Source organism: Protopterus annectens, chromosome 9.part0 (assembly GCF_019279795.1).
Source record: "Protopterus annectens isolate FY-2018-M chromosome 9.part0, PAN1.0, whole genome shotgun sequence".
Lineage (NCBI taxonomy): Eukaryota > Metazoa > Chordata > Ceratodontiformes > Protopteridae > Protopterus > Protopterus annectens.
This window is the reverse complement of record NC_056743.1, coordinates 152,217,248-152,233,809: the sequence shown is the minus strand read 5'-3', so window position 1 is coordinate 152,233,809 and position 16,562 is coordinate 152,217,248. Positions and strand designations below refer to the sequence as shown.

General features: G+C 36.7%; 1 protein-coding gene across 1 annotated transcript in view; it reads left to right on the top strand.

The window, feature by feature from the left end:
- B4GALNT4 (beta-1,4-N-acetyl-galactosaminyltransferase 4) overlaps positions 1-16,562 on the top strand; it is a 1,859,522-nt gene that overhangs the window by 421,283 nt on the left and 1,421,677 nt on the right. The window contains exon 4 of the mRNA XM_044082670.1: positions 11,329-11,419. Coding sequence (XP_043938605.1) covers positions 11,329-11,419 — 91 coding nt within the window. The remainder of the gene's footprint in view (positions 1-11,328; positions 11,420-16,562) is intronic.

Here is a 16,562-nt window from a genome sequence, read left to right as displayed (position 1 = left end):
AAATTACAACTAATCAGTCAGGGTTTCTCTAAATGTTGGATTTCTATCTTCCAGTATAAATGTAATTTTTCTGGTGACTGAATTATGTTTGTTTATTGAAATTACTGGTTTACATATTTAATCATTTTGCTTATTATTAAATATTTTTATTGTCTTACATTGTGGTTGGTCAATCAGTGAATTCTTTAGTGATTTGAGAGTGCTTATACCTGCTTTGATAATTCCCAGACCACCACGAAAGCCTGGCTATTTAGGTCATATGTTTCCATTTGTTTTGATATCTAATTTTAATAATTAGACACCCCTTTGAATGGGCATGTAGATGCTCTGACTAGTGGCAGCATTTTAACATATCATTTGGGGGAAGGGACACAGCAGGAAATCTGTGTCAGGCTTTCCCAAAAGTATTCTATATGTGAGATTTAATTTATTTAAGTGTGAGTGTATCAGAGGTCTTAAACTGCGACACATTGCTCTGGAGTGTGTAATAAGGAGTTACATTAGGGGTGGACAGAAGTATACAGTCCAGTCCCAGGTTATAGAGCATGTTCCTGTTGTGCCTTTAGGGGAAATTGTGAAATATTACTCCTGTTTAAGTGATGGCCGAAGCCAGTAGTAAGGACTGAAGCTCCTTAGTTACTGCCCAAGGATAGTAGGGGGCATCACATTATTGGTGGCAGTTCGGTGAGATATTAACTGGATGTCACACCCTCCTTTTCTAAATTTTCCAAATGATTCTCTACACATACCTCCCATCCATTTGTGGCAAGAAATAAAATAAACTGTCTCAGCAAAATACTACTAAACAGACATTTAAGAAGCAATGGCAACAGGGTTCCAAAAAGAAGACAGGAACCATCAAAACAAATGGCATGCTAACAACTCAGAATAACTATTTAAGGGACCATGGCCCCCACCCCCCTTGCATTCCCTTTTGCCTTCCAGATAGAGATAGTCTGAATATCCATTTCTTTCTGTACCAACAGATAGTTTCAGAAAAATAGAAGTAAAGGTCCCTAGAGATGGAAGCAGCTTGATCCAAGCTGAATCAAGCTGGGGAAACTGAGAGGCCCCAGCCAGGATGAACAGAACAAATGCTAAAGGGAGTAGTATCTGGATGTTTTCAAGTTAAATCCCTTCAGCTATGTTTTTCTCATCTGACAAAGTCTGTAAGACAAAAGTACTAAGGAATTAATGCTTCTTTAAATGAATAATGACTCAAGGTAACTTATTTTGAAGATTTGAAGGGATTTACTTCAAAAAGTTTTGAACTTGTTGATAAAAGCTAACATTCACTCTCCTTCCTGAACCACATCTTTTTTCCGAGATATTTCCTTTTTATTTTCAGACAAATGGGCTTGGAAGATCATTCATCGAGGTTACAGACAGTAGAGGGAGGAAAGTCTTCCTTTTCAGGGAATAAATCCTCATCCATCAAACTAAACTCTTATATATCCCCCTGTCCTTCAAAGTATGTTGTTTCAAGGAATAGTAGAACCAGCTCCTCCTTCCTAGTTTGGGAAATTTTTTTATTCAAGGGTGTTTTTGGTGCCAAAGAAAGAAATGCCTGGTGACCAGTTCTAGATCTTTCTTTCCTAAACCAATTTGTGATAGTGCCCAAATGCTGTCACATTATAACTTGTCATCTCTTCTTCCTCTTCATTTAATTTTTCTAGTAACCCTATAGTTAAAAGATAATTATCATCACATCCTTATTCATCCAGATTTCAGATGTTTCTTAAGGTCTTAGTCTGTCTGGATTACATTTTCAGTTTTATCCCTTACCCTTGGGCTATCCACTGCACCAGTAGTGTTCACAAAGTTTCAAGCCCCAATTATAGTTCATTGCAAACTACACAGTATCCACATATTTCCACATTTAAACTACTTGCTTAACTTTGCAGAGTCTTTTTCAAAATGTTGGGAGTCTCTCTCTCTCTTTATTAAGAGATCTCTTACTCAAAGGAGGATTCCAGGAGAATATTCAAAAGTCCTTTTTGACTTCTTCACATAGGATTATGTTCCTGGGGTATCTGCTACACAACTCAGTTCACAGAGCTTTTCTTCCACAGAAAAAAAAATGTATACCTAGATCTATTTCTAGGGTTTTCTACTCAGACTTTTGGTCTGTACAAAGGAATACCTCAATATTGTGGGTTTCATGGCGTCTGTGATGCTCATACCCTTGGTAATATCCTACATGAGAAAAATACACTGGTATCTGAAGACTCTTTGGTTCCCAGCACCAACACCCATTATCTTTTAAAATACAGTTGTCAGGTATGTCAGAAGAGAAACTACTTGTTGGAGGCAGCAAATATCTGTAAATCCAGGTCCCCCCCCCCCCACACACACTCCATAGCAGTCAGGCAACCCACATGCTTCAGGCTCCACTTGAGGAGCAGTACCAAGAGGGATAAAAATGCAAGGTGTTCGGGATGCCAAAGTCAAACGTGAACACATGAATATAAAAGAGATGGTTGTTCTAATCAAGGCACTCAGCTCTCAGAATCATACCAGTCAAGTGTACCTCGTTACGAGGAGTGTTCCTCATTTGTGGTCTTAGAACATTCATGTTCCTCGAAGTTCCATACTGAAAGGATCTGTCACACATTCAATGTTAGAGCAATTTTTAAGTGATATCCATGGTAAAGTAAACTGAATCATACTAATTCATTAAAATAACTATTATATAATTAAAAATATCACATTTTAGCCATACTATGAGATTTCTAGATAAAGTTGTTAGTAAGCTGTTAGTAAGTGTTCCAAATTTTGCCCATTTGTTCCACATTTTGAAAGGTAGTGTTCCTTCTTTTGGAGATGGAAGGTTGAGAGCTATGCTCAGAATGATCACTGGTCATGTGGTGCATCAAAAAGCAAGAAGAAGCCAATCTTACCCCTTTGCAGACTACCCATGTTAGCTTGGGATATAGCTTTACAGCATAATCTTACTATATAGACATCCTTAATCCTCTCAGAGCAAAACAGTGTGGCAGACAAGCTGAGCAGGACAAAGGCTTACACTCATGAATGGAAGCTAGATTAGGAGGTCTTACAAGATTTGATCAATCAGTAGTCAGTTCCTCAGGTAGAACTCTTTCCCTCTTCTCTGAATAATCAGCTGGAAAAATTCTGTTCCAGGACTCCATGCAAGAAGGCCTTGGACACAGATGCCTTTTCCTTTCCTTGGACAGGAATGTTTCTGCATGCTTTTCCACCCTTTTGAATGATAAGCAGGGTATTTCCGAAGATTCAGAAGGAATCCCCTAAGATCACTGTGGAGACTCCCTTCTGGCCAAGGAAACTGCAGTTCTCTGTTTTTTTGGAAATGGCCAGGGCCAATTACTACAAGCGTCCTCACAGAATGGATCTACTCACAAAAGAATAGGGGTGCTTGTTGCATTCTGATCCAAGCTAACTTCAAATGACTGAGTGAATGATAGGGTACTAATTTCCTTTAGGTACCTTGTTACTGAGGACGTGCAGCAGGTACTAATGGAGGCAAGAAAACCTGCTACTAGAAAATCATATATTAGCAAATGGAAAAGGTTTTCTACTTGGTACCAATAGCATAACCAACACTTTTATATGGCTATTTTTGCTCTGGTTTTACAATACTTGTGTGAGTTACTATTTTATGGCCTTTCCTACTCTTTCATCAAGATTCATTTGCTGACTGTTTTAGTATATCTTGCCCATAGATCTCCTTCTTTCTATGTATTCTCAAGTGAAAATGTTTTTGAAAGGTGGTTTGCCTAAGAGACCTACAAGAAAACCAGTGATACCTCTTTGGGATCTTAATTTTGTGTTAGACAAGTTATCTCTTGCTCCATTTGAACCAGCTCATCAGGCTGACTTGAAATTCTTAACATGGAAAACTGTCTTCTGATTGCTTTGACCTGTACAAGAAGAGTATATAGTTGCAAGCTCTTATGGGGAGACAACATTGTCTATCACATTTTCATTTCAGTTTATTTCTTGTAAATTTAAAAAGGGACAACCTCTGTCTCAACAGACTTTCCAAATGGCTGTCTCAGGCTATTACCTTTTGTTATTCTCACCACAGCAAAACTGTTCCAGGCAGGGTCAATACTCACTCTATCAAACTCCTGGCTCAATCTATGGCTTTTTGGGAAAGGGTTGGATTCTAGCAACTTTGTCCTGTGTACATACTTTTACAAAGCACTACAAGCTTGATTCCTTCTCTAGCTCAAGATCAGGCTTTGCTAGCACCATTTTCAAAGGGCTGTTGGACCCTTCCCCCACCACATTCCAAATGTAATAAGCTAGATTAATTTACCCATTTAACTAAGGCTAGGCTACTGCAACAGTGATCAGTATGATAAACAGGAGGTCCATCAACTAACCCCAGAAACTACAGATCCTTTAGTTTAACTAGTCTAATATGAAAAGCCATGGAACAAACAATCATGGAAATGATCAACAAAGACATAGGCAACCTTCAGAAATTGAGCCTAACCTAATTTGACTTTGTCAAGAGAAAGTCATGCCTTCTAAGCCTCATAGACTTTTTTAAAAAGGTCACCAATGCAATGAATGAGGGGAAAATGGTGCATACTGCATACCTGGACCTGGTAAGGCATTTGATACAATACCCCACTTGGATGTAGTTGACAAACTCACTGAAGCGGACAGAAGTCCCTATATAACTGGCCAGCTGGCACACAGACAGGACCTAGGAAGTCAGGTTTGTTGAGACCACCTCCACTAAGGCACGGGTTACCAGTAGGGTACCTCAAGGTTCCAAGTTGGGACCACTCCTAGTTGGCATCTACTTCTCAGAGTTAATTACTAATATCAGAGGCCTCTGGCTAACCAGTTTTGCAGATGACTGCAAATTTGGAGCTATCATAGATTCTCCTCAAGACACAAACATATTAAGGGGGAGGTCTTACACAGGCAAATGACTGTCTCCAAAGTCATGGATTAAAACTCAATGTCAAGAAATACGTTTTAGTGCCTTTTGGGAAAATGGCCACCCAGGCTTATTACTGCATCCTAGTAGTCAGGGACCTGAGAATGGATTTAGACAGTAATCTGGCATTTGACCAACATATGGCCAAGGTAGTAAGAAAATCATTCTATGTCGCCCAACTTATACATAAGACCATGACATCCAAGTCCAAGAAAGTCATGGTGACACTTTATTTGGCCCTCACCAGACTCATTAAATATGATGTCCCTTTTGGCATGTATCTGACAAAAAATATGCAATATTTGGAACACCCACAAAATTTCCTTACCAGGAGAATCTAGGATGTAAACACACTGTCCTATACAGATTACTTTAAATCCCTGTCTCTGTATTCAGCCCCTTACAGATAACTGAGAGGCAGTTTATGCATGGCATACAAGGCATCTTCAGATCCAGCTCTGATGGATCTTTTGCACATCCATAAAATGAACAGCATCAGAATGACTAGATCCAAGAATTAAAATTTTGCTTGTGACAGAAATAGGAGATGCTGGTGGGAAAGATGCGTTTCAGAAGATTCATATGCTTTGGAAAAGGCACCCTGAGAATCTGTTCTGGGTCCCCTGCATTTTAATGTTTTATTAAAAACATCCATACTACATCCAGGCATATTCATATTCTACTATAGCTAAACTCCACAAACCTGAACATCCAAAATGATAAAAATTAATGCCCAAAATACAAAAATAAAATAAGACATAAAAATTAACTGTCAGTGTTTTTTGAAAAGGGTAACCCCCCCCCCGAGTTTATAAATACATATATATATATATATATATATATATATATATATATATTTTTTTTTTTTTTTTTTTTTTTCAGGCAGCCCAAATGCCTGATAGTTCACTTGCCTCACAGTTCATTTCCCCAACAATTAGAAAAAGGCAAGTAAAAGGTATATGTCCTTTCCCCCACTGTAGTGCGACCCTGGAGTTAGAATATATAGTTAGGGGGTGTGGGGGGCACAGCCCCCCACCTACTTTGGTTTTACATTGTCCAGTTTGTTTTTTTATTGTTCACTAATACCAAAGTAGGTGGGGGGCTACGTGCCCCACACATCACCCCTAACTATATATTCTAACTCCAGGGTCGCACTACAGTGGGGGAAAGGACATATACCTTTTACTTGCCTTTTTCTAATTGTCGGGCAAGTAAACTGTCAGGCAATTGGGCTGCCTGAAAGTTCATATATATATATATATATATATGGTTCTACCTGACTTCACCGAAACACCACAACACCGACAACGCAATCACCGAAACCACATAACCGACAGTACAAAAACACGAAAATCCACATGCCCGACAACGAAATAACCGACGGTACACAAACACGAAACCTTATACACTTCACACACCACAATCAACAAACAAAACACATTCCCCATCCAAAAACCACATACACAACACAAGCACACCAAAATCCCTGCAAACCCACACTAAACCTCACATACACAACTACCTACAACCCTGACCCAAACCCTAACCCTAAGGTCCGTCACTACCGCACACTTACCTGACCCGCTCCCTAACCCTAACTCACTTATCCCGCCCCTAACCCAAACACATTCACTAACACTTACCTGACCCGCTCCCTAACCCTAACTCACTTAACCCACCCCTATCCACACTTACCTTACTCGCACCCTAACGTCCGTCACTACCGCATACTTACACAGCCTTTTCCCATTTCGGCATCCTCAGCGCCGGTGCTTTCATCCGTCGGGTCGGTCTTCTGCACTGTCGATCTTCTGGGTCCCGTCGCGTCGGTCTTCTGCACTTTCGCTCTTCTGCGGCTCTCGATTTCGCTGTCGATGTTCCGGCGTGTCGGTGAAGTCAGGTAGAACCATATATATATATATATATATATATATGTACACACACACACACACACACACACACACACACACACACACACACATACATATATACCAACTTCATGGTCACATCAATTCAAAGAAGAGAATCATTGCCTGCTCACACTTAAGAATCATATGGAAATCAGCAATTGATACTATATATTCCTCTACAACTTTTACTTTGTGCAACTGATGCCTGAGGGATTTCATTTTGCCTTGATTACCTATAGAGGATGTGGGGGAGATAGCTTTAATGCATACACACAAAACCTTAGCTCATTCAAGGCTAGATAGCACTGCCATCTTTAAACCTGAGCTAAGATTCTTTTTCTTCTTTTTATAAGCTTACTTTTAGTTTACTTTAGTGTGAACACAAAACTAGCTGCACAGATTAAAGATAGTACACAGCGAAACTGAAAGCTTGAAGCTGAAGGGAAACAAAGAGTTATTAAAACCTACAGTTAAAACAGCAAAGTCGAATAACTGAAACTTTGAATAAACTTACTAGGGCAGCAGAGCAGAGGAACCATAACAACTGCTGCCTCGTAATGCTTGGTTCTCCAGTTTCGTTCTAAGATGCAGTGCTTTCTCTATGGAGTCTGCACATCATTTTTGCAGCTGTATGTTTATACCAGGTTTTTCAGTTACTCTGCATCACAAAGATATGCCCCAGGTGAACTGATGATTTTTCAAGATGCCTGTAGATGTGTATACCACAACTGTGTGTGTGTGTGTGTGTGTGTGTGTGTGTGTGTGTGTGTGTGTGTGCGCGTGTGTGTGTTTATACGCACATGCATGCGCATGTGTGTGTATAGGGATATGCAAAGCTGCTGACCCCTTTGACACTCTAATGCCATATTGATCATACCTACCTACCTTCTGTAGATTGAACTGAAATGGCACATACTAAAGAAAATAATCTGTTTATCTTCCCTGTATATATTTATATTTTAATTAGTCACAGAGTTCTGTTCTACAGATATCCCTGAACTTGTTTTTAAAGTTTACTCAAATCTTTCCATTTTATAGTATGTGAAATCAATAAAGAAGCAAGTAATTTTGTTCCATAAAGCTCAAGTAAAAATGAAAATCTTGTCCATTTGTTGCAGTCCTCCAGATTGTGTTTAGTATTGCTCTGCTGTGGTTAAGTGTGATGTATATTCTTTTGTTGACATATGATTTAGATATTTATGTTCCACATTTCTGAATAAGTGGATCATCATGAAAAATGCTCATATCACCATCTTTGCTGGAACTAATTGTGATGACTCTCCACTTCTGAGCCAGTAATCAAGGAGCCTCAATCTTCACCACTGGCACATGTGGGGAAGGTTCACTGAGAGGATAACAGGTATAAACACAGTATCTACAGATGCAGCTCTCTGCAACAAGCACAATCAAGCACAGTTTCTCTTGAGTGCATGGGGAACACAGTCAGTCCAGGGCTAGTTTCTCCCTCTTTCTCCAGATCCCAAGAAAGACTCCCCACTGGCATAGCTATAGAGTTGAGATCTCAGCTGAGTGACCAGGTCAAGACCTCTAGCACCCTCTCTATCCAACCAGTGCTTTGTGTCCCTCCCCAAGTAGCTGACACACACACACACACTTTTGGAGATTTGATCTGCGCACACACACACACACACACACACACACACACACACACACACACACACACACACACACACACACACACACACACACACCTGGGGAAGGCTGGCACAGGTTTACTAGCTATGACCCCTTCTGCCCAGACTATAAGTTAGTTACCACTGCCACCAGACACTCCTGCCAGCTACCTTAAGGCCCTTACAAGGTGTGAAATTAATATTAATGCAAATGGTAGTTTGACCAAGAGAAAGGCTGTTTGGAGTGGCCCACACAGTGTCACCAAATAAATATGCGAATACTCTCAAAACTTAAATATCTCTACAAAGATCAGCCACAATGAAAGGTTTAAATATATTTAATAATATTAAAAAGGAACAATACTAAGTATCAATTCACAGTTACATTAGCATTCAAAAATCACAGAAAATATTTAAAATAGCATTGGAGGACAGACTCAGACAAATAAAGAAAAACAATATTTAAACTAAGCTTCACTGTATTCCTTACTGAATCTAAGAGAATATTTATTCCCTACTTACTTAATAGAGCAAGGCAGATGATGTGGTGAATGGTCCTTCTTGTTGTCAGACCCAAGACAGAATACAGAATGCTCAGTCTCACTAAGAGTCTTCTTAAATAATATCTAGAATATTACCTCTGGGATAGCTTGCAGAATGGCATCACTTCTGGTCATCTGACTTCTAGCTTCTATGCAAACCTCCCATTGGTGGAAGATGGCAGGATGTAGCACCTACCTGTAAAAATACACACACAAGGGCTTTTGGTCAGATCTGTGGCAGGTGCTGGAAATAATTGCATACCTACACACTTCCAGAGTAGTAATTAGTTCACCCCAAAGATGATACAAAAAGGTTCCTAGTACAGACTTTGTGTCTCTGGCTGCACTGAAACCTGTGAGATAGCATCTTTATGGCCTAGCCTGCAAAGTGATTTCATTTCAGATACATTTTAAAGTTTGCTGGGCTGAGGTTAACCTTCTGTATTCCAGCTTACTCTGTTAAAACGTATACATTTAAACAGTTACAATAGTGTATGTACATAAGTGTTCTCTCCACTAGGGCACACTGTGGATACATTTCAAACACAAGCACTTTACAAATACCTTTTCATCACAAATGTCTGTATAAATCAGTTTGATATACACATGACATACAGTTCTATTACATTTTCAACACAAGCATCTTATATAAATCATTGTGATATTAACAAATGACATATAATTATTTACAAAATTCCAACTAGCTGTGCTGGCAATACCTCCTATTGGCACACTAATTATAATTTAAATTGCTGTGAATTGTACTTTGAAATGGTGTACACTGCAGAAAATGACAGTATTTAAGGAGGTTAGTTATTTTTTAAGTTTTATGGTTGCCATACTAATCTGTCATATGGTGCAGCCATCTGTATTTCAGAAAAGGTACATCTCATAATGAGGTCTGTAGTTTAAAATTTTATGTAAATATTATTAAACATGTTCATGTGGGAAATGGGTAACACTTGGTAGTTATAAAGAAGAGTCACTGATATGGTCTCCAGTTGCTACAATATTATGCACTTGGAAATATTTAGGATTATTAAATATTAATCATTTGTACTATTTGTATCTCCATCTAACATGGGATGTGGAAGAGGTGTATAAAATGTCAAATGTTCTGGAGAATATGTGGATGATTCCTTGAAAGAAACCCTGTTGAGTAATAGTTCATGGGAAAATAATTATTTTCTACCTGAATACCTGATTGATGAGAGCCAGGTATATGTAGGAGTAGTGCCTAGAAAGTTGCAAGCATACCAATGCACAGATAACTAAATAAACTCCAGAATCCCAACAAAACCTAAAGAGAGAATGTTAATGTGTTAGGATGCACTTTCAGTAACTTATTAAAAAATGCATTCTGGCATGTTGTATGTTTTGAACTAAATTACTTCTGCTCAGTACCCTTATTAAGCACTTTAAAAATGGGCAGGAAGGGTTTGCAATGTAATTTTATTCTTAGTTTCACCACTATTACAATTGTTTTTATTTTTAGAAATAAATCTGTAACAAGGTATCCAGAATTGTAATTTCCAGCTTCTTCTAAAAATGATAAATACTTAAACTTTTAGGTATAATTATTGCACATCTTTGAACTGATTTTATATGTGCAATACTATTGTTTTTCTAATATACAAAGCACTGCAATTCTTTGTTTCAAACTTTTTAAAGTGGCACTAAGAATCTAAAGAAAATTAGATGCCAGAATTACGGCAATTAAATAGTTAGACATTATTATTATTATTATTATTATTATTATTATTATTATTATTATTATTATTATTATTACCATTTTCCATGACAAAATATTAATTTTACCAACTCATGTAAAGGTAAGGCTTAAGTTAGCCCTGAACAAGAGAAATAAGGACAGAGGGGAACAGTTGTTCTTGTTCAAAGCCAGCCTCACTTTATTTTCTTGTTTACTTTGGCAGCAGGACTTAAATTGGTAAATGACAGCAGTAGGATGAAGAAAGAAAGAAAATATGTATGGAGGCAGCAAGCCCAGCATGTCTGATGAAAATTAACCTTATACTCAAGTCTGTGTGATGCCTAGGAAGAATATTTAGCCATAGTATATTGCTGTTGAATGCCACCCTGTAAAAGTTCCTATGGACATATTTATTCCAGACAGACATAATTTTACCTTGCAAAGCAGTGTACATTAGAATCAGTATATTTAACCCCTTGATCATTAACTGTTGATATAAACTGTTTTTTATGTGTAAAAAAGTGCTAGAGATATTTTATAGATTGTAAAATCTACCTAAATGTAAATTAATGGATTTCCTTTTATTTTGCAGGCTCGGACTTCAGTAAAAAAACTTGCTGTTTCACCAAAGTGGAAAAATTATGGTCTAAGAATCTTTGGCTATATCCACCCATATAAGGATGGTATGCATTTGCTTTCTTTAGTTTTCTCTCCTGTAAAGTAGAGTGTGTTATATCAGGATGAAAAATAAACACCACCAAAACAGTGATAGTGTAAACTGTCCATAATGGCGTCCATATCCAGAATGAACTTTCAAGAACTTGTAGCTCATCATGCAAAAATCAGTATAGTAGTTTGATAACCATTAAATTTGTACAACCTCTATTTAAACATGTCAGCAAGCATATGCAATGTACATTGTATTGCACATGTAATTGCTGGGGAAAGGTAGTAAAAACATTAAAATAGAAGGTTTCCATTCTTATATTTTTTTTTTATGCAGCACACTCCACAAATGCTTCAGGCAGATGGAGTTATAGTGTTCTGTGTATTAGGAGCATCTCACTAGCTGGTCTGTTGACTTTCTACTCCTTGCCATCTTATGTAACATGGAGAAGAAAGTTATGCATTTTAAATGACCGTTATAGGAAAGGGCAGCAGCAGGAATTACGTTTATTTATTTATGAATGTATTTTAATTCTGTTAGGCAACCACACACATGCATGTGGTAGATGTGTTTTGCACAGTTAAAGCTCATTGCTTAGCTAGCAAAACTTTGTATGAAACAGAGTTAAAAATACATTAGTGTCTGCAATTTATGTTTTATTCTAGTATTTTATTTTATTACAGTTGGACAATGGAAATGTGTACAGAAAACAAAGTACCATAATTGCTGGTAGGAGACTGTTTTTGGATCAAATGACTCACTAGTGTCATTGACTTTTTGTTCTTGCTTTGCAGTATGAATGTGGTTCCCATAAAGTATTTTGGAATACTTTGTGTTAATGGTATTACATGCATAGATCTTAACTGGTGCTAATTTGGTAGAATGTATCTGATTTTGTCTTATATTTTTAGTCTGTTCTTCATAAAATTTGTAGTTTTCTATTATATCCTTAAAGACTGAATTTACTACTTCATAGCCTTCAGAAAAAAACATACTAAAAGAAAATGTGCTATTTTATCAACTTTCAAAGTACATAAGAGCAACTTCTGAAATCAGTCCCTGAATTCTGGGCTTTCTTCCCTCATTAATTTGGAGTTTCAATATGAGTTTTGTACTGAAAGGCTGAGATATATGAGACAAAGTAAAGACACATTCCGTGGCTTTTTATTTGCAAAAGCATGTATTTTAGGGGTATACAATCAACAAACTGGCTATATCTGCTGAGTTAGGGTGCTGTGTATGTATGAATGAAGCCAGTAACAGATCTTGTTTTTATGTGTTCAGTTTACTGGCTGGTTAATTTGGCTTTGTAGGTCTAGGAAGCATTTGTATGAGGTAACTTAGAATAGTGCCTGTGTGTGTAAATTAAGTTTGAATTCTTTACTGTGGGTATTTGATGTATGTGAGAAACACACTTGAAAAACATTACTGTGGCCATTCCTATTGTTACTGTTATTCTTTTTGCTACTTCTGTATTTTCCCACTGTTGGACATCTGAGATCTACCCAGTCAACAAAGTGGCAATGCTTGCTGGGTAATGGAATGACTATAGATGTATTTGGCCCTGTTATAATTTGCTTATGTTAAACATTCATTGTATTGGCTTTGCAGGGGTTTGTGTATTTGAAGTAAGCGTACTTTACTGTGGCTAATGAGGTTTTGTGTGAAACAAACTTAAAATACTTATTTTGTTCATTCATATTACTTTGGAACTGTTTTACAATATCCCTCCCTTACCTTGTGTGCGGTCATGTACAAATTTCTATGAAGACATTGTATACTATATCTGAATTAGTGTCATCGCTGTTGCAGTATATTAGTAAGTCTTGAGGTGTGGTAGTCCCACATCAGACATGCAGTACAGTTTGCCCCATGCAAAAAACTGTGGGAATGTTTTATTTACCCAGTTCCTTTTCTTGTTTAGTCACTTTTGTACTTATTGAAAGTTTAAGAGTTCTGTACAGTATTTTTATATAAAACAGAATTCTTAGAACAAAGCTAAGCAGGTAGGTTTACTGCAACTTTGCCATTATTTTTTAACCTTAATCAGATACCGGCAGTATACTCAAACAACAAGGCAGCTATAACTGAAGCAAAATAACACTAATACAATGTTACTTAGATTTTGTCAGCACTTTGGAAACAACAGTAGTGGCCACTGAAGTGGAAAAAGTGAATTTATATTCACATGTCAAAAAAGTGCACCTGTATAGATTTTTCAAATTATTAAACAGTTGCACCTTTTTCACATGCTAGCAAGGTACTACTCAAGATGCTGCAAGCTAGATTCCAGCAGTATATGGACTAAGAATTGCCAGATGTACAAGCTCATTTTGGAAGAGGCACAAACACCACAGATCTATTTTCCAAAGCATGCCAGATGATACAGAAAGCAAGGGAGTTCCAGGAAAAAAAAATATTTATTTTTCAGTTACTGACTATTCCGAAGTCTTTGACGACGTGGCACAAACCAAACTATGGCAAGTTCATAGAAAATTGGGACAGCAACTCACCTTATTTGTGATCTGTTTGTAGAAATAGAAGCAAAAGTTAGACCTGATTGTGGAATAATAGACTGGTTCAGTATGGGGAAAGGAGTGAGAAAAGACTATGTTTTCATCACTCTTATTTAATGTGAAATGCTGGGGTAGATGCACAGATGCTGGAATCAATACTTCAGGGAAACTATTCACAATGCAAGACATGCAGATTATAGTATCCCGATGTCTAAAAGTGAGGAAGAGTTAAAAAGCCTGGTCAAACCTGGGGAACGTAGAGATTAAATAATGTCTTGCTGCTCAGCATCAAAAAAGATAAAATTGGCATTTGTTCCAATCCGTTCTTTTCAAATAGATGGCAAAGAAGTGGAAGCAATTATAGATGATATCTTGAATGTGAAAATCTGTGCAGATAGTGATTGTAGGGAAAGGGAAGGAATACAGTATTTTCTGTCTTTGTCCACACTGTTCTGTTACACATGATAGGATTTGCCAACATTCAGGACTCAGCGATACAGTTTAATTCTGTGTCTAAAACATAAGTTAGACATGTGTTATCATATAGCTTGGAAATCACTGAATCTTTCTAAAAGAATGTGCGTGTGCAGTCTATAATGTGTGTCACTACATGTAAATGAGTTTGTTATGTGCATTATTATATGTAGCACTTTGTATTTAGGTCTGCTTTGCACATGAAGTAGGTTTAATATTGGAATGGCATCCTGAAAATTATAACAAGTGAAACAAAGGAAGGAATTAGGGTTTCAGTTTGTTACCATGCAAATGACTTCTTATCATTAAGAATGAACCATTTGTCCTTCAGCTAGTTCCAACTGGGAGCCATTCCATAATCACTGCTCTGATTTTTGTCCTGCTGTTCCTTGACTCCTTAACTTCATTCCCACACTACGGAATGAAAACAATAAAGGGAATCGGCATACCTTTATTTAAAACATGTCTCCTTGCACAAACCTAACCCATGGCCATATAGTTCTTCATGCCCTTCAATTACCTGGTGCATACAGCACTAAATGCTTGTCCTGCTAGCTTGGTTCTCCTAGTTTTTTTTAACCTGTGAATGTGGCAACAAAAAAGCTTTCCCTATTTACCTTCTAGCAAAATACATTGTGCAAAAAAAAAAAAAAAGCTGTGAGGGACACAAGTCTGCCTTTATCATGCATAAATACAAAGATGAGGGAACCTTACCGAGATTGAGAAGAAATTGTCATTCTTCATGAAGGTTTGCTTTCAGTGGTAGGTGAATGATAACAACTTGCAACAAAACATTGTTTTTTAAATACTAGTGGTGTTTCACTCACCACTGGGGTGCTTACCTGTAACTTCTGATGCAATGCTTTTACCAGAAGACTGACTTGACACACAAAAAATATGGTAGCTTGGAATGTTACCAGCAGCAGTGAGAACATTCCCAAAACTATATTTCAGGTACAATAAAGTACCAGAGTCTAACTAGCAACTCTAAATTCCCATGTGTTCTACTTAGCTAGGATTTCACTTTTAATCCTGGCCTATTCCATACATATTCACACGGTTATTTAACAGTAATTCCAAAGTTGTTGTGATATTTTTTGAATAAATGATGGCACAGGCAGCATTTCAAACAAAACAAAAAAAGAATATCACCAACATTTTATAGTAAATTAAGAGAGAAAAGTATAATTATTCAGTTTCAAGTTTCTGCTTCAAATATTACTACTATTAATATGACCTCTGCTTAAGGGCTCAGTGTTTTGAGTGTTTCCATTTGGGTAATTTATTTCAACTTTTGCTAAAGATTTCAGAAATTTATGACCAGTGCTGTTTCCCTAATGGTGAGGTTTATCGTCACTTTCCTTTCTGTGTTTTAAATACCACTGATATATCTAGCCCTCTTCCCCATGCAGACACACATACACCCCTGCACTCACACACCTTAAAATTATTGTATTCAGCTTTAGTACACGGTAGTCAGAACATTTTATATATATATATATATATATATATTATATATATATATATATATATATATATATATATATATATATTTTATATATATATATATATATATATATATTATATATAAATATATATATATATATATATGTATATATATAAAATAGTATGTATACATATATATATATATATATACATATATATATATATATATATATATATATATATATATATATATATAAATATATATATATATATATATATATATATATATATAAACTTTCAAAAAGTTGAGTTTTTTATGGTCGAGACCATAAGATCAAAGTTTTGAAACATTTAAATGGAGATCGCCATACAGCGCGTAATGGTATATTTACCATTTTTACTTGCTGTAGTGCGAGCACAGAGTTGGTATGTTTAATTAGTAGGGGGTGTGGGGTTCAGAGGGGGCTTGCTCCCCTGCAGAAATGTTAAAAAAAAAAAAAAAAAAAGATTTTTTTTTTGCTTTAGCTTTTTTTTTATTATTATTTAAATTTTGAAGTTTCAAAACTTTGATCTTATGGTCTCAACCATAGGAAAATTGACGTTTTGAAAGTTCAAAATTTAGAAGTAAACCCATATAAATACATATGTCTTCCAGGTGTACCTCATCCCCCATTTCTTTACTTCAGTGTTGCTCCTGGTTCTTTTCATTACCAAGCACAGATT